Below are 20,096 nucleotides of genomic sequence, written 5' to 3' on the forward strand. Positions count from 1 at the left end.
TATTGCGACTACATGTTTTATTTTTGCTATACATAGAGTCATCCGATGAGGATTCTTTCCCGAGGGCATTTCAAGCGAGGAATCATTTTCAATGCAAGTTTTCATTGTGTATTATAATGTCAGTTCATTGGAATTGTAATACTACAAGCTTGGCCGAATGAAGGCATCTCACAGTTAAGTACGAATAATCATAAGATACCCTTTTGAAAGCAACAATGATGCTGAAATTTTGGCCATAGCAAAGTTCATATCAAACCTTTTGGTTTTTTGTGTGTGTTAGTTCTGTTTTCTTATTCCACTGTCGCTCACTCAAGAACATTGAAAATGAAAATTTTCTCACGTAACGTTGAATATTATAGAAGATTACACACGTAATTCGTTCAAAAAGGGTCTTACAGGGGTATTCCTATGAAGAGTGGTAAGCTAATTTTATTTTCCGTGAAACGTGAAATTAAGAAATTATATCATTTTTCGCGATCCGTGACCTGTAGGTTTTTGCGAGACCCGTGAAGAACTTGAATTACTGACCTATATTCGTGATTTAACCACTCTATTCTTCGTGATTTTAAGACGAAAGTCCTCCGAATGGTTAGAAAGTTATTTAGGTATGCAATTTGCAGTAAGGAGTCTTTACATTGCCTTTCACCATTTTGCTGTCTTCAAACGATCTTTCTAGCGTAAGAGCAGGTTATTAAAAAAGGTACCTTTCTTGCTTCTTTTCGTGATTCGGGAAATTAAATTTTGGTATCCGTGATCCGTGATTCGCTATTGCTTGCTTTTTTTCCGCTCGTGGACCGTGCTAGAGACCCTCCTGTACGACCCTCTTTAAAATTAAAGCATCTACTATCTTTCTGATTGTTTCTCTTAGTGATAGAGTGGTTGTCCAGTGACATACCTAAATATTGATCTCCAACCAAAATAAATCGTGATCGCATGAAGATTAATTAGATCTTTTTCGTCCACAACCAAGGCCAAAACTGCATTATTTTCCACTTGGGACCAAGTCTCATAGGATCTGAGCAAAAGACCAACTGAAAAATCACATTGCAATTTCCCCTCAAAGATATGAGAAACTAGGTATCCGTGGGTAGCACAGCTGAATTTGTCTGGTTCTTCAAACTGTTTCAACTTTGTAAGAGTCTGCAGGACGCCACATTAAAAATTTCATCCGATTAGATTATTGCATTTTCTTATCTTATGTTTCCGCTCTTGAAAAATGACTGACTTAGTCTTCTTAAAGTCCTCGATACAACATCTTGTAGTCGGTTAAATAAACAACTGACTAGCATATTTCATTATTGTTGATTGAATGAAATGTTATCCCAACATCAGCTGTTTAACAGAGAATTGGAGAAAGTTTGTTCAGGTTTGCTGTAACAATTACTGCAACGACTGTTTTTCTCCTCAGAGTCATCGCAATGAGGATTCTTTCCCGAGAACTTTCCAAGCAAGGAATCGTTTCCAACGCAATCTTTCATTGCGAATTGATGTTCATCGGAATCGTAATACTACAAGCTTGGCCGAACGAAGGCATCTCGCAGAGCAAAACCTCACAGTCAAGTACGTATTTTCAAAAGTATCGTTTTGAAAGCAACAACGCTATTGAAATTTTGGCCTTATAATTAAAGGATATTATATAGCCGCTCGGAGATATACAAAAGTTCTTTTCGAGTGTTTTCAACATGGGAAGAGAAATTTCCTATCTCCAAGCGTCCATGTAATTTTCTTTTTATAATATAAAACTATCATAATACATAATGGCGTTTTTAGCAATTTTCCGAAGATTTCCCACCACTTTGCGAAAATTTCCGAAGATTCTCCAAAAGTAGTCCGAAGGCAAGACGCACGTTTCCGGAAATTTTACCAAAAGTTCCGAAGATTGCCGGGGATGGATCGCCAAGTACTTCCGAAGAACATCCGAAGATGTTTCGATCATACACCAGCACATTTAAGTGCTAAGGGAAAAAAATGAGATCACGCGTGTGGATAAAAATAATATCCTAACATGTAAGATGTCGGTTTTATTGATCTGCTAACACTCAAAATACAACTAAATATAACGAAAGTTTATATCAAACACTTTTTTTTGGTCAGTTCTGTATCTTTTCTCAATCGCTCACTCAGAAACATATTCCAGGTACACCCTTTTCAGGAAACCTTTAACATTAAAGATGATAATATTTGTGCATGTTTTAAATTTAAGCATCGAAAAATACATCCCTGATTAGGATATGTTTCTTTTTTACAACGGAAACTCGCCCTTTTTTACAGGCTTAATATCAAGAAGTACCCAACCGAAATTAAATTGACAAATTTTTTACGAGGTAATGTTGGTTGCAAAGCAAAGCTAATGCTGTTAATATACTGCAGCGTTACCATGGTTTCAAAGACCATGGTTTCAAGTACTATCTTCAAAATTTAGAGCCAATATTTTACGGCCTTTCGTATATGTTTATACTAATAAATTCAACAATGCCAGGGCCAAAATATTAAAAATTCTATAGTCCTAAGCTACTTACCGTCAGTTGTCGTGTTTATTGTTCTAGAGGATCTCTCACAGAGTTCATAAATCAGTGATTTGGCAACCCTTCTCGGCTTAGTTTGACAGCTATTCCTGAAATTAATTTTGCACAGGCCAGGACTATGGACCTTTTATAATGTCAAGAAACAGCTTCTTGAATGCAGTTGGATGTATCTCCAAGAATTGGCTGCATGAGTTGTGTTTTATGAGTGTACCGATATGACCATGACATAAAAAGCAATTGATAGGCTGACCGCACGGCTGAAAAGGGTAATTAAAGTGCCCATGAAGTAAAAAATAATTCCTGCTTATGTGAAAGGCTTTTCAAAGTAAAGAAGAATGGCGTTTTCCTCTTTGGAATATCTTGTTCGTTTTAGAGATATTCACGTTTTTGTTTTATGCAAATGAGGAAAGTGATGACGTCATAGGTGGTTCCTCTAAAACAGCACAACACTCAATCGAGAATAACTCTAGAAATATTAAAGTAGTGTTCTTCAAACTTGGCAGCAGCAATGTGCACCACAAAAGAAACAGAATGACACCTACTATGTTGTTGCCATGGCAACACTCTTAGCTCCAGTCTCTTTCTGTGAAAAATCAAATATACCCATTTGCAACCTTTTAAAGTGGGACAGAGGGTCTTGCTCGGAACACACATGGTTCCCATATTGTCTTGACTCTTCCCATTAGATTGGTGGGAGTGGATGATCCTTGTTTAAGATAAAATCTGGGAATTTAAGTCTTAATTAAAACAGAACCAGCAGCATAACTGTTGTCATGGCAATGGCGCGACGGGTGTCATTATGTTTCTTTTGTGATGTACATTTCTTGTGCCAAGTTTAAAGAACACTGCTTTAATATTTCTAGAATTATTCTCGATTGAGTGTTGTGCTGTTTTAGTGGAACCACCTATGACGTCATCACTTCCCTTACAAAAACGTAAATATCTCTAAAACGAAAAAAGATATTTCAAAAAGGAAAACTCCATTTTTCTTTAGTTTGAAAAGCCTTTCAAATAAGCAGCAATTATTTTTTACTTCATAGGTACTTTAAGAGTGATTTTCTGAGAGTGTCGAGAATCGGAAGAGAGTCAAGAAAAATCGATTTTCTTTTATCGCGCCAAAACATACCTTTGGGTGAACTTATTCATGGAAAAATAGTTTAAAGTTCCAACGATTTATGTTACGGCCAAAATTTAAGAAAGTTTGAAATTTGCATATAATGGCGGTTTTCGCGGCTTAAAATGTTCAGAATTTCACGCTTCTTTACGAAAACAGCGGGAGCGTAAAAACAATCCTATGAAAACAAAACTTGGCACAAATATTATTTCATTCTTATACTTTAAAACTGTGCAACAAGTTTCTTGAAGTTTTGTTTTTAGCTTTGTAACGAACAGTATTTGTATAGCCGCCATTTGTGTCTCTTGGCAAGGAACAAATAAAGGCCAACTTTGACTAGTATAAATGGCCTCTGGTATATATCATTTGGTCAAAATATCTACATTTTAGGAAACCTTGGTTATTGTTTTTTTCACCCGAAAAGTTATAGTTCTGGGAATTAAAATGTTCTCCGTCAGTAAAATAAAATGTTACGGCATGTAAGCGAGTTCAATTTTATGCAAATCACAAGGTTATTCTTTGGAAGTCAACGGTTTAAAACAGAAACAACGACTCACCGTTACTTACGTTCCTTCTGCTGCTATAGAAAAGATTTCAACTTCCCAGTGTCCTTGTGAGCTGTTCTGTAAAATATTTCCAGTAAAACAGCGAGCATAAACGGCCGGCCATAAAATTCGACAAGGTCGACAATGTTTATATTTAAGATGAGACACTGAGTGGCACACACAGTGTTGGCTGTTTTCATCGTCTTGCTTAGTCGAAAGTCCTTTAAATATATGATGGAATATTCGCTTCAAACCGTAGCAAATTAGTTTTTCACATCCATATGCCTCATGTCGACTCACGAGTAAATACCTCAGTCCCCGTACATTGAATTAACAACTCGACTGACCTCTGAGGTCAGGAGGTCACCTGATATGTCATTATGTTACTTTTCCCCGGTTTCACATTACACGCGTAACGCCGTATTGAACATCACGGTATTTAGTTGAATTACGTTATTCAAAATCTCTTTAAAGACATTTCGATTTAAAAAGAAAATTGAAAAAGCAGCTTTTTGACATAATTGTTAGCTTCTCAGATATCGTTCCTAGATGCATGATACCCTGACATAATTTCAACACTAGATTGATCTCTTTGATGTCGACGTGATTTATAGTTTTGCACTTAATAACATTTGGCACACATCTAAATGTGCGCAAAGATAAATACTCAAAAATAAGAAACCGTTTATCTGCAGGAAAAGCTGGACCGCCGCAGATAATAATGTTTTAAATTCTGCATATTATTTATTCGAGCCGCAGACTACCTGCTTTCAGTAACGCTTCGTGTCGCTTAGCAAAAGTGACAAACCTACTCCATGAAAATAAAGGCTTATTTACATTTGTTTCATTCTTTTATTTTTCTAATCTGAAATTTCTGTTATATAGGCTTAACATTTTCTTTCCAAATTTACTGTTCAATTTCCTATCCCGGCCATATTTGAAGACATTCCTTCTCATTTGATCACTGTAAAACTTGTAAAACATATCTTGAGGAGGTTCAATATTTGCCTGTGTCGTTGAAGGCGTCAAAAAAGTGTAAGACATTTATTATTTACTTGTTGAAGTTGTACTCTTAATGGTTTTAAGTTGCGCTTGTTAATACAAATCAAACATGTTCACTTCCTTATAAAGTTATTACGAAGTCTGTCAGGAGCAGCATGACATTTTGTGTGAAAAATTAAATGATCCTCAGTTACAGCAGCACAGAGTTAACCGTTTTAATGGTAATATGGCTTTTTTAAGTATGTCCAGGTAGATTCTTATTTCTTTTAAGGCGAACAGGCTTGGGTGGCACTTCAAATTCCCTTTTTGCGTTCCTACTTTCTCTTCTGCAATATGTGCCTGCTCGCAGGCTAGTGCTTCTCAATACAAATTCAGATTGCATTCTTCTTTCGGGAGTATTAGCCGTCACGATCGACTTTTAAAATTACTTTTCCTGTGGGTGAGGTGGGGGTGGATTAGCGCTACTTTTAAAACCTAATTATAACAGCAAAATTGAGCGTCATAAGTGACTGAAATGACTAAAACACAGAAACACAGGCTGTGCCGTTAGCAAAGGCTGGTGATATACGAGCAGCGAGAGCAAAGCTTATTTTTTTTCGCGTGAGATCCGCGTACTCAGCTCGTTCCTTTCGTGCCTCTAAATAACGCATTCACTGCCAAGGGCATTATTTATCACCACTTATTAGTCCGTGTAACTGACGATGTCTGGAGATCTGACCCGGTTAGTCGCTGCTTTAAAAACCACAGGCAGTGGTGCTATCCAGTAAGATCGTTTGCCTCCTTTGACTCACATTCGATATTTTTAACTATAAACCCCTGTAGACCATGCTGAATTTTCAAAATCAGGTAGTTTTCTTCACGCTTTATCTCTGAAACGAAGTCGGTGACCCCCATTTTTTTGTCGCATTTCTGACACATTTCTTTCGACTGGAAAATTTTCGCGCGAGCGTCCTTAAATACGGCGTTATGCGTGTAATGTGAAACCGGGGAAAAGTAACATAATGACATATCAGGTGACCTCCTGACCTCAGAGGTCAGTCGAGTTGTTAATTCAATGTACGGGGACTGATTTATTTACTCGTGAGTCGACATGAGGTATATGGATATGTGAGAAATTAATTTGCTACGGTTTGAAGCGTATATTCTATCATATTTTTAAAGGACTCTCGACTAAGCAAGACGATGAAAACAGCCAAGGACTGTGTGTGCCACTCAGTGTCTCGTCTCAAATATAAACATTGTCGACCTTGTCGAATTTTATGGCCGGCCGTTTATGCTCGCTGTTTTACTGGAAATATTTTACAGAACAGCTCACACAGACACTGGGAAGTTAAAATCTTTTCTATAGCAGCAGAAGGAACGTAAGTAACGGTGAGTCGTTGTTTCCTATTTTAAACCCTTGACTTCCAAAGAATAACCTTGTGATTTGCATAAAATTGAACTCGCTTACATGCCGTAACATTTTATTTTACTGACGGAGAACATTTTAATTCCCAGACCTATAACTTTTCGGGTGAAAAAAACGATAACCAAGGTTTCCTAAAATGTAGATATTTTGACCAAATGATATATACCAGAGGCCATTTATACTAGTCAAAGTTGCCTTTATTTGTTCCTTGCCAAGAGACACAAATGGCGGCTGTAAAAAATACCCTTCGTTACAAAGCTACAAACAAAACTTCAAGAAACTTGTTACACGATTTTAAAGTATAAGAATGAAATAATATTTGTGCCAAGTTTTGTTTTCATAGGATTGTTTTTACGCTCCCACTGTTCTCGTAAAGAAGCGTGAAATTCTGAACTTTTTAAGCCGCGAAAACCGCCATTATATGCAAATTTCGAACTTTCTTAAATTTTGGCCGTAAAATAAATCGTTGGAACTTTAAACTATTTTTCCATGAATAAGTTCACCCAAAGGTATGTTTTGGCGAAATAAAAGAAAATCGATTTTTCGTGACTGTCTTCCGATTCTCGACACTCTCAGAAAATCACTCTTAAATTTAATGCCCAATATTTCGGTTAGACAGGACTAACCTTATTCAGGGGCTACCCTGAAGTAGATATGGATAAAACGGTTACAAATTTGAAATGATACTAAAGGAAATATGTGACATGATTGGTTGACAAAAGTAGAGAAAAAGGAAACGTGTACTAAAGCGGATACATAAAAAAATAAATGGATTAAATTTCGTCACTCCTGTTTAACCCAGAAGGTTCAGGGGTCTTACCCTTGGAGATCGAGAGGAACAAAAAAGCCATCACACAACGACACATTGATCAACCCACCGCACTTCGGATCAATTTACCCTTCCTTCCCATTCTTTGGTCAACATAGAGCTCGTTCCTCTCGAACCAATCAACTCAAATAGGGACGCTATTCGAAAAGCAAGAGAAGCATTTTTGATCCCCAAGGGCAAGAGTCCTGAACCCTCTGGGTTAAACAGGCGTGACGAAATTTATTCTATCTTTTTCTCTCTATTTTTGTCAACCAATCTTGTCACATAGTTGCTTAAGTATCATTTCAGATTTTGCAACCGTTCTATACATATCTACTTAGCTTCAGTATAGCCCCTGAAGGTTACCCCTGTCTAACCGAAATATTGGGCATTAAATTTATATTTAACCTTTTCAGCCGTCCGGCCAGTCAGGCTTTCAATTGGTTTTATGCTTTATTTTACACTGCTGATCCTGATCTAAACCAAGATCCGGCTTCCGGCACTCCGCTGCTGTTTGTACAGTTTTTGGCCATGATATCCTGTTTGCCCGGGTTCTTTCTCGCGTGTTTTCAAAATACAACATAGCTGCCAAGCGGTAAACGAGCACTAATGAATGCTGCAATTGAATGATAAATGGAGAGCTGAAGACTTAAGAAATTCTCATGCAATGTGCAGCAAGAACCACAAGCCATGCAGGTTGCTTCCTTACAGCTTCTCTTCTGTTGTAGATGATTATTTGGTCTTTTCTACACAGACCCGACGGTGCTGCAGTCGTATGAACCAGTCGGTTGTTTCAAGGATGAAAGAGATCCACGCGCTCTACCAGAATTACTCGAATGGTACCGTGTCAACGAGACAGATTTGCCCAATTCCCTCGCAGCCATAATTCAGAAGTGTGCTACTAAGGTGTATGAGAAAGGCTTCTGGTATTTTGGCGTGGAATTTCGCCACGAATGCTGGAGTGGAGTGAACGGTAGCTTAACTTACAATATACATGGGCGATCAAACAGTTGTTTATGGGATCATGGCGTGGGATCTGTATGGACCATATTTGTTTACCGCTTTGTTAAAGGTTAGTTACCAGTTCATCACTTCGCTGGGAATTTAGTTTCCTGACAAGTCTGAGAGTCGAGAACTTGTGTTATGGCTGCGTAAGAAAATGCTTTATAATGGTTCTCATGCTTCTGTACATCAAGGTTTAAAACACTAGTTAACATCATAGGCGAAGAAATGTTGCTGGTTTGTTAAATGATATAGAATTTTCATGCTTTCAAATTATTGCTGAATTTTGACAAGATATTTTCTTTCCTTGGCACCTGAGATTAGGTTCTCCATTTCTTTTACCGGTATGGCCAAAAATTAAACTTTCTGTATTTAACCTATTTCAGGTAAAGAGTTTCAAGTTCTAAAAATTTGTACGTAAACTGGTATTAAGTACCTGCCTAGATTAGTCTCCGGCTGCTCCAGTCCACTGGGTTGAAATACTGCATAGAAACCATAAATCTCTTTGTCGTGAACTGTGAAGTCTTTTTGTACAGAAACGCCATCCATGGCCATCTTAAAACGAACTATTAGAGCATAAGCCAATCAATTTAAACAATTCAAAACTTCAGCAGTTCATATTTTTTCTAAAGCTTTCATGTCATGTTTTTTTCTAATCAGCAGTGAACGGCAGTTGGAGCCAGTGGTCGTCGTGGCAATCATGCAGCGTGACGTGTGGAGCGGGAAACAGGACACGCTTTCGCACATGCTCCAATCCAGCGCCAAAATGGAACGGAAAGGATTGCCCAGGGACAAATATCTCCACAGAGAGATGCAATTTTCACAAATGTAAAGGTAGATCACAAAAACGTTAAACGTCAAAAGTTTATTGACCTTTCAATCTTAATTTCATGTCATGGATTCTTTCTCCTAATAATCAGTGAATGGCAGTTGGAGCCAGTGGTCGTCATGGCAATCATGCAGTGTGACGTGTGGAGGGGGACACAGGACACGTACTCGCACATGCTCTAATCCAGCGCCAAAATGGAACGGAAATGATTGCCCAGGGACAAATATCTCCACAGAGGGCTGCAATTTGCACAAATGTAAAGGTAGGTCACAGAAACTCAAAACTTCAAAAGTTTTTCCAACTCTTTCATGCCATGAATAATGTTCCCTCGATCTGATCATCAGTGAATGGCAGTTGGAGCCAGTGGTCGTCATGGGGACCATGCAGCGTGACGTGTAGAGGAGGACAGTGGACACGTACTCGCACATGCTCTAATCCAGCGCGAAAATGGAACGGAAATGATTGCCCTGGGAAAAAAAATGTCTCCACAGAGAGATGCAGTTTGCTTAAATGTATAGGTAGATGCCTTTTTTGAAAGATTTTTCCAAAAATGATTCCAGCTTGTTTTGGATCTCGGTGTGTTCCTTGCTTAATCTTTTCATTTCAGAACTGAGTTAGTTTTTGATTTTTAGGATGTTTTATTGTTTGTACCGATGTGACCGTGAACCCTAGGCCCCCATTCCTGCAAGATGGCAAAATGAAATACAGCGGCAAGGAGGTATACGAGCGGCATTTAACTTCGCAATATAAATGGGACTCTATTAATACACAACCTTGTTAAATATTTTTGTTAGTCCAAGGGAAATAGACCTTGTTTTTAACGGTCGAGACTTGCGAACCTCTCGTGAAATGCGCAGCAAGAACCACCAGCCATGCAGGTTAGGCTGACTTCTCTAATTATTGATGATCTGGTCTTTTTACACAGATACGTCGGGGCTTCATCCGTATGAACCAGTCGGTTGTTTCAAAGACAATTATCCACGCGCTCTACCAATATTAGTCCAAGAGTACTCTGTCAACGAGACAGATTTGGCCAATTCATTCGCCAGCATAATTCACGCGTGTGCTACTGAAGTCTTTGAGATTGGATTCTGGTATTTTGGCGTGGAACATCGCCACCAATGCTGGAGTGGGGCGAATGGCGACATGACTTACCACAGACACGGAAAATCCGACGACTGTTTATGGAATTATAGCGTGGGAGATAGATGGACCATATTTGTTTACCGCTTTGTTGAGGGTTAGTTACCAGTTGGTCACTTCACACTTCACACTAACTAATGTTAAATTATGTAGAATGATTAGCATTTGGGTCCCAAACTAACTGATCTAAATATATTTCTTTCAGTCAGTTCTAAAAATCTGTGAACTGGTATTAAGCACCAGCCTTGATGGGGCTCTTGTTTTCTCCAGTTCATTGGATTGGAATACTAAATAAAAACTATAAAGCTTTTCTTTTATACAGAAACGACGTCTTAAAACGCCGTTTACAGAGCATAGGCCGAGCATATTTAACCAATTAACAAAGTCAACAGTTTATACACTTTCTAAGGGTTTCATGTTATGGATTATTTTGTCTAATCATCAGTGAATGGCAGTTGGAGCCAGTGGTCGTCATGGCAACCATGCAGCGTGACGTGTGGAGGGGGACACAGGACACGTGCTCGCACATGCTCTAATCCAGCGCCTAAATGGAACGGAAAGTATTGTCCTGGGACAAATATCTCTACAGAGAGTTGTAATTTTCACAAATGTAAAGGTATACGCCTTTTTTTTTAAATAGTTTTCCTTAAAATGATTTCGGCTTATCCTGATGCTCTAGTATGTTCCTTGCTTTTCATTATGGAAGTGAGTTTCTAAGGTGGCTTTGTGCCTTAAGAATACACTCAAACCTCTTTTATACGGGCAACAAAGAGGCAGAACTGAATGCCTTTACTATAAATGTGTCCGTGAGGGGAGAGGTTCCACCGTAAAGTGTTATTTAAAGTGGTTGTCAGAATGTTGTTAAGACGTAAAGGCAAGAGATCAATATATAAATGTAACATAGTTTTAGACAGACATTAAAACTTACAAAGTACGTATAGAGTAAAGAACTGTCCCAATATACTAAAAACTTACAATACAATCTATTTGAAATCAAAGAGACATCTATTTACAGTGCATGAGTCGACTTGGTAAGGATGGGACCTACCGCATAGGGTGCTGTTCTTACGTGGTCGGAGAACATCCTGCAAGGGATACGAGGGAGTACCCACCAGACTATTCCACAGCCTCAAATCCCTTTCTTTAACGATCTGTTAGATCGGCGTTACTTGTTGAATGTATCCCAATCTAAATGCCCTTTTCTGTATCCTTTTCTGTAGCCTTCTATGTAGCCTTTTCTGTAGGCTATCAAGAATTGATATAAGCTATAGCGTTTGTCGAATTTTTTTCTTTTAATCATCGAGATCATTATATCAGACTTTGTACCATTAGTGTTCTTTACCATTAAGGAATATTCATAATTTATGAAATATTGCTATGAGTTTACTGCTTCTAATGTAATTCACAAGCGGCGCTGAAATAATAATAACAATAATGATAACAGCAAGTTTGAAATAGATTGATTCAAGTTTAAAAGAAAAAAAATGGCATAAAATATCTTTGTCAAATAAATAAATTAGTTATCTCCCTTTTCGATTTAAATGTAATTTACAGGCTCCCTTTTTCGATTTACACGTTATTTACAGGCTCCTTTTTTCAATTTTCATGTTATTTACAGCCTCCCTTTTTTTATTTACACGTTGTTTACAACCTCCCTTTTTTATTTATATGTTATTTACAGTAATTTGGCAAACTCTCTCTATTAAATTTACATGTTATTTACGGCTTTCCAGGTTAAATCACAAGAAATATACAGGCCATTTACAGTATTTGCAGGGACAGTTTACATGTGATTTACATGATCTTAGCCCTTTGCTTTGAAAAATTTACAGTGTTTTCTCCATCATTTTCATGTTTCACCTGAAATATTTACATGTTTTTTTACATGGAAACTCCAAAACATGCAAAAGGGAAAAAATCATGTAAATTATTCTTCACAGTCTCTTTTTGATAATTTACATGTTAATTACATGTTATTTACATACTTTGTAAATTTATAACTTTTCCAGTAATGCATGGTGTTGTCATATTTCGCTCTTTATTGAATTCAGACTCTTCAGGAAGTAATCTTCCTCACAACAATCAGACCTATTATGGTCAGAACGCTGGAGAATCATCTTTGCCACTGGTAGCGAAGATTGCGGGCAGCTCGCTTTTGGTTCTGCTATCTTTAAGTGCAGTACTATGGTTTGCTTTTAGATATTGTAGAAAGAGTCGGTGAGTATAACTTAGAAAGAATACTCTCGGTCGGCTCTAACTAATAATACGTGTGTTTTATTCAAGGAAAAACTAGGAGGGTAGGCAACGTTTAGGTCACTTGTGTGACCTATAAACTTGCTGCAACACAATAAAAAGTTTAATGCTGCGGTCTAGACCACAAAAAGTAATACCAATAGATATTAATTAACAAAAAATTGCAAAATAAATATTTTACATTCCCTATTCTTGTGCCAAATAACCAAAGAAACATCAAGAAAGTACTGTACAGAAAAATTAATACTATCTTAAATAGAACTGCTTTATCATTTTGTGCACGCTCAAGAGGAGTCGATATCGATGACGTCAACATGACAACAAAATTAAAAACGCTTATCGTGAATTTTCGGGCGTTTTATTCCGTGGAATTTTGTTAAAAAATTAGCAAACTGGTAATAGATATTTTGCCTTAGTTGGAGCTCGTGTTTCAGGGAAATCTGTCAGACCGGTATTTCCACAGCAGGAAATTTCGGAGAAATTTCGCAGAATGAATAAAACCATACAAACTAGGGTGCGTTAGCCGATAAATGATTACTCTTAGCCATCTTAAGTACTTCCTATGTTGAAAGCTCGAGCTCTTGATTCTTATATACATGTTTTCAGATCCAATTCAGAACTCTCTGATCCGTTTGAAGTGCTTTTTGATGACATTTCCCTGGATAAGATTATCGGAGAAGGAGCTTTTGGGAAAGTATACAGTGGCAGGCTTTTAAAAGAAACTATGGAGGTTGGAAAAGGAAGGAAACCTTCGCAGAGCAAGACGGATAAGGAGCAGCAGCAAATGAAGATGGGCCTGACCGTTGCTGTGAAAATGTTACAAAGTATGATTTGGTTACGCCAGCGTTCTATAACCTATAAATATAGATAAGGTTCTCAAAACGACCTTTCAAAGTCTTGGCATGGGCAAAATATAAAGTGGCAATGAGTGATATATTTTGAGTTAACCATTTTGGCAATCTCAGGAAATAGGCGCAAAATTGGGATCCTGTTTAATGTTTCAGTTTTAATTGATGCTCGCCCATGTATTTGTGACGATTATGTTTAAAACTTGAAGTGAAAAATTCTTTTTTATTTTTGCCGTACTAGATGGTGCCACAGAAGAACAAATGCAAGAATTCCTAGAGGAAATACAGCTCATGAAACAAATCGGGTATCACCTGAACATATTGAACTTATTGGCCTGCTGTACTATGACAAGTCCCATGTTCCTTGTAGTGGAGTTTGCAAAGAATGGGGACTTACTTCACTACCTCCGAAGAAGAAGAGAGCAGGTGATGTGAGATAATTAAAAATCTTACCTCCCTTTTAGTTTGGTCAGTAAGTTTTAGAAAACCGGTCTACTTACACAAACTGTACTGTTTATTGATTTAATTCAATACAGTGCAACCTCAACTAAAGGCCATCTCTCTACAACGGCCACTTTGTTCTGTGTCCAAGAGAGGTTTGACTTTATTCTCTATAAAATTTGGAAACACGAGCAAATTCGAATGTTCAGGGACAGTTGAACGGGTGCAGAAAAATAATTCCGGTCCCTCAGACTATTTTTTGCTTCTTCGAATTGCTTTGTGCTGTCGTTCCCAGCTAGTTATTTACTTATAGTTTTTTACGAAAAAAGTGTCAAGATGTCATAAACAATTCGTTTTTCTGCGCTCGTTATAAGCCAAAATATTATAGCTGTGAATTTCAAGAAAACGCCTCGACCGTATAACGTAGAAAACCATGAAATAACGTTGACTGTAAAACAAAAGTTAAGGACCTTACTCCACCATACTGAAGCTTCTCCTGCTTACCTAATCTTCGGCAGCATAAGCAAGCTAAGTAGAAGCATTACCAGCCCCCCGCCCAGATTTGCGCCAGCAGCAAGGTACCCCTACATTCCGGTCATAGCTCTTTGTATAACGTTGCCCAAGCCCATATAACTCTTCAGTAGCCACAATACTTTTAAATGGAGAGAGGCATTGTGAGACTAAAGACTCGTGCAGAACAGAGCGCCTGAAAAACATAAAAGTCTCTCCGCTGCTTTGTTTTACATTTTAGATCAAACAAGCTTTTGAAGAGACGGAAGATGCAGCGCCTCGACATCAAACCGAAGGAGTCATAAACGAAGGGACCTTACATGAAGTAATTATTAGTTGCACTCTTTGTTCCATGTAAGAAGAGAGACTGAGGTAACCAGTAGTGGACTGGAGTGCAAATCCTCCAGTCCCTCCTACTACTTGGATTCGTGTTCGGTAGTGCCGAATTCAACTCCTTCTCGCTTTGTGAATAGCACTGGATTCTCAGAACTTACTCTTAATAAGAGTACCATTCTGCTGGTAGATTAGTTTTGATCTCATGCATTTGATTAGAAGGAGGTGGTTTGAATTTGTCTCCTTTCAGAACTTTCAGGTTGACGCTCAAAATTCGCTGGTAGGCTGCAGTTTAACCCCCGAAAATATAAGCCTCCCAGAGATTCTTTCAGAATTTTGAAAAGCTTTTTTTTTTCTCACCCTCGCCGAACTTTCAACTACCTTCACGTCATTTGACTTTACCATAGTAACCGCTAGTCAAACTTTACCCTTTTCGACAGCCGTAAGCCTCCACCTAACGGGGTTCCTGACCAACAGGAAGTGAAATTTTCCGTTTTCAGACGGCTAAAATGCTGTGAAAAAGCAACGATATCCAATTTTATTTTTCGATTTCTAAATTAGGATTTCGTGAAGATTTCATGAAGCAAATAAAATTACTTCATGTCATATCACTTTAAATAAGTCCTATTTACTTTTCAGTGCACCAGCGACAATAACAGATGTACATATATTTCTCATCAGAGTAACAACAATGATACTGACGACTTACATGACGATGATACTCTCACACCCGCTGACCTAATGACGTTCGCATGGCAGATAGGGAAGGGAATGGTACGAGCTGTGTTACGTGCATACTGTGAGACTGGCCAATATGTTTGCAATTTGTAATATTAAGATTAATGCTTTGATGGCATTTTTCACAGATTATTGCTTTCCTTTTCATTAACAACTTCTGTTGCAGTGATCAAAACTTCCCTTTCCTATTTTACATAGGAGTTTTTGTCACGTAAAGGATTCGTTCATCGTGACCTGGCGGCGAGAAATGTTCTCGTTTGTGAAGGCAAGCTAGTCAAGATAGCTGACTTTGGATTGTCGCGTAACGTGTACGCCGAGAAAGTGTACCATGCTACAAAGACCAGAAAACTGCCAATCAAATGGATGTCACCAGAGGCCATTCATGATCAAGTGTTCACGGCAGAGAGTGACGTGTAAGTTTAAAAGTATCAGGTGAGGGGAGTCGGTGAGGTTCCTTATCAACGGTTTTACTCAAATCCAAGTCTGAGTCGCTACATTCGGAGTTTGCTGATTTGGAGCAGCCCTAATCAAAGATATTCTAGCGTTTTTAGCCGCTACAATTACTGTTTTGAAATTTTTTGACGACAAACGTAGTGGGAAAGTAAAAAATTCGCTCACAGTTCAAAAGTGACGTTACAAAGTGTTGACCAACATGTCAATTAAATAGTTAATTTGTCACTGATATAGCGTCATATAAAGTCTGAGCTTCCGTTCTTTTCTATTGCGTCACGTGACAATGAATATTTGGCTCGGGATGGAAAATTCCCTTCAGGGAATAACCAATAACTGGGCATCTGATAAGGTTTATCTCATTTATCTCAACAGGTGGGCGTATGGTATTCTACTTTGGGAGATTTTAACAATTGGTGCGTAGCATCTCTTTCTTTCGAATCGCCTTTTTAGAATCTATGTACTTTTGACATACATACAGACATACATACATACATTGAATTCCTTGTTAAGTTGGCCTAAAATCATGAGTTTCAGAATTCACAAGTTGTTTAGGTTTCGTTGCACTTGCGCATGCAAGACTATACTACTTAGAAAATAGCCCAAAGAAAATACGCGCGCTGATTGGTTTAAAATCGTGTTTCTATTTAACAATAAGATTATGAGATCGAGATTTCTAGCACGTGATAGAAATCGAGAGCAAGTAATCTACTTGTTTTAGTATAAATCTACTAGTCATTCAAAACTTTATCTAAATCCTCCTCACAAACACTTCCAAAACGCAAATAAGTGGCCGTCATTTTGTTAACCAGCGCAAACTGCTACGCTACTCACTATCTACAACAGAATAGATTCTGAGTAGCGTAGCCAATCAGAGAACAGCATTCGTCATAGAACGCTAGTGGATTTATACTCAAACTTGATGGAAACACAAAGAGTATGCTTTTTTATTTCTTTTAAAAAATTCCTCGACGTAAAAAGAAACACAATTTGTTTACTTTGTAGTTGGCTCGGGCGGCCCCCGCAACTATCACGCGATAGAAATCTCGATCTCATAATGTAATTGTTTAATAGAACACTCGTGGAAGTTTGGGAGAACTCAAAAATCTGTGGAAACACTCGCCAATTAGCTTGTGTTCCCAAAGCTTTTCTTGTTCTCCCAAACTTCCACGAGTATTTCTATAACTCGATAGAAAAGCCGTACATGTTTTCTATTTCTTAAATAAACACAACTGCTTGGATCAGTTCATCACTTCATGTTCCACCTGGCTGTAGTTTAGAGAGGCTATGAATGATCTCACTTCTGCATCACTTGTCGGGCATATTACTCACCCCTCCTCCAAGACCCGCTATACATGTATCGCTATGGATGTAGAACTACTTTAAAATAACATATTGCTGCAATTCAAAATAGATCAAAATCAAAATCAAAACCAGTTAATAGATAAAGTCCAGAATCTGGGAAATGAAAGAAGGTAAATATGCAAAGACTCTCGGCAAAATTCTGGTCACAGCAATTTTTCTTATGCGAGATATGCGGAGAAATTTTTTTCCCAAATTTATAGAGATTTGTATGGAGACGCCATGCTGGTGCCCATCCGTGTGGGCACCAAGATGGCGGCCGGAAACCAAGAGAAACATCTTCACTGAATTTTGCTACAAAAGCGTGAATTGATCCCTCGAGGAACTCTAAAACATTAAAATAATACTTTTTCTAAGACATGAACTGTTCAGATAGCCAAGTTCCCCGAAATGAGTCACCTTTTTAACCATCATGACAGCTCTCTAGGCCGTCATGTAAATGCCGCGTCACGCAAAAGCCTAGAAATTCAAACGTAGTGTATCACAAAACCAAGAACCCATTCGGAGCGAAAATTTGTATGAATATTAGTTTTCAGCTGCTCTTATACATCATTCAAGTAAAATCTCAGGAAGATCAACAGTTTTGTAGTTCGAATTTTAGTGACGTCATGTGAAAACCAGCCATTAGACATATTAATGTGTGATTATAATGATCAATGAACTTACCTTTGATCTACAATAAGCAAGCTAGTTTCCAGGACTGCCACTCACTAGATATCTACAAACATGACCGGGAATTGAAATCGGGGCTACCAATCACAAATGTAGCTAGTGGAAGGGGAGCGGACTTGAGTTCGGAATCTCCGAATTACAACGCTATCAACGCCCTCAACAACATGCTATCGATATCTCGCTGCCCCATAAACTGATCTTTTCTTTCTTTGTATCTAGGTGGGACGCCATATCCTACCATTAGTAATTATGCACTTTTTGAGGCTCTGAAATCTGGATACAGAATGGAAAAACCACAAATGTGCTCGGATGAAATGTAAGCGTTCTTTTTATCTCGCACCGTTCTTCTCATGAAATGATAACTGACACCTGCCACTATTTTTCTCAGGTATGACCTGATGCAACAGTGTTGGAAAGAAAATCCCGCTGAAAGGCCTTCATTCACTGTCGTCCAGGAACAACTTGAACGGATGATGTTACAGCATTGTCCTTATTTGGATATGGCTGACGCACTCTATAGTTACACACCCCTTTATGACGCTGACAGTGACAAAGAAACGCAAATGGAAAGTACTACTTTGTAACTTACATGCTGATTTGCATGTAAGTGTTTTGGATATGATGACAAGTTGGCATTCTGTACGTTTCTCAGCCGTTGTTGTTTCCAAAACAAGGCTTGCGGTGTCTTTTCCAGACAAAACAAGTCTTGTTTTTTAGGAAATATGCCGACCAAAGTCAGCCCATAGTGAAAACAATGAACACCACACGAAGATCCGCCACTTTATCAAGGAATATTTCATGGAGTATAAAGTGACACGTCGCAAAGTAACATGAAATACCATTTCGCGAAGCACCTCAGAGGGCCATTTGGAAAAGTACCAAGCTATATATATATTTGTCAACGTGCAAATTAACATTTCGCAAACTTTTTTTAGTACCATGTGTTAAAGTGACTAACAACATTTCGCAAACTACCAATTAAAATTTTGTAGCGTATGACTATCTTGTGGAGGGGGTGAATAGGTTGGCCGATCGACAGATTTGGCCTTTAAAAGCGCACGGATTGCGGACTTACGCGATAAATTGAGCGGATTCGCGGATTTCTAAAATACGGCGGATCGTGGATCAGCTGTGAATTTCAGCGCGGATTCCGGACTATACATCTCTTGAAGTTCAGATCATGGATCCTCGACGAAGTTTTGATCATAGATCTTTGGTCGGTACGTTCAAGTTTCATTGACTTTATTTCTTTTTTCGAACGAAACTCATTATTTAAACTCGGATTTGACGTTGTTATTGGAATTGTGTGATCCTTATCCAGTATGTGGAATTCTTTACAATTTTTGCGAACTTCACAATGGCATTCACATTTAACAGTTTATGTACCGATGAACTGTTACACTCCTGTTTCTTTCTCACACAAAACCAAGTGACAAATCTGTTAGATCAGTTATCCATTGTCTTAAGATTAGGACTTGAGTTATCGTCCCATAATTTCCAAAATATTGCAATGTCCTCCGGTCTAGTTCAGAACAAGGGACGCACATACCCCAAAAGCGGGAGGGAAAAATAGTCTTACATACTACTGTTGCGGTGAAGTTACGCCACAGAAAGTTTTCAAAAAATGCGATCTCGGGTTTGAACGAAAATGTTGGTGGATCGGAGGATTTATGTACCCCTATTCACCCCCCCCCCCCTCCTTGTGGTAACATTTCCTAAGTAGAGAGCACTGAAACATAATCAATACTCTGAAAAAATGTTAATAACTATTGTTCGTCATACAAACTTACGTTAAAATACAGTTTTTGTTTTGCGCTCGTCCAATGAAAGTGGCAGCTGTCGTGGCCTAATTTACTCTCCAAGTGACTCAGAATAAATGAAATTCGATAACGAGGCAAGAGTAAGACTATCGTGCTTTAATATTCAATGCTGTTAATTTTCAGTTTATTACGCCCCTTCAATGAAACCGACAACACTGAATCAATTTCCAAGGAATTTTATTTCAACCCATTTTTGTACCACCAGCAACTCCTGTCACTCCTGGATTTTTCGATATGAGGCATTGTTACCACTGCAAACGAGGAAAAATGCCCGTGGAATCACCGTAATTTTA

The 20,096-nt window shown here is 38.3% G+C and overlaps 1 protein-coding gene across 1 annotated transcript; it reads left to right on the plus strand.

Annotated features, from left to right (window-relative positions):
• The first annotated feature begins 1,372 nt into the window (after nucleotides 1-1,372).
• On the plus strand, nucleotides 1,373-19,672 carry LOC145469448 (uncharacterized). The gene is made up of 15 exons (XM_081453169.1): nucleotides 1,373-1,560; nucleotides 8,157-8,474; nucleotides 9,065-9,238; nucleotides 9,325-9,495; nucleotides 10,159-10,473; nucleotides 10,822-10,992; nucleotides 12,428-12,593; nucleotides 13,236-13,453; nucleotides 13,719-13,903; nucleotides 14,670-14,753; nucleotides 15,401-15,535; nucleotides 15,698-15,912; nucleotides 16,325-16,365; nucleotides 18,203-18,299; nucleotides 18,372-19,672. The coding sequence occupies exons 1-15, from the start codon at nucleotides 1,419-1,421 to the stop codon at nucleotides 18,565-18,567; spliced, it is 2,628 nt and encodes an 875-aa protein (XP_081309295.1). The 5' UTR covers nucleotides 1,373-1,418; the 3' UTR covers nucleotides 18,568-19,672.
• Nucleotides 19,673-20,096: the final 424 nt, after the last annotated feature.

This window comes from Orbicella franksi, chromosome 15 (genome assembly GCF_964199315.1).
Source record: "Orbicella franksi chromosome 15, jaOrbFran1.1, whole genome shotgun sequence".
Lineage (NCBI taxonomy): Eukaryota > Metazoa > Cnidaria > Anthozoa > Scleractinia > Merulinidae > Orbicella > Orbicella franksi.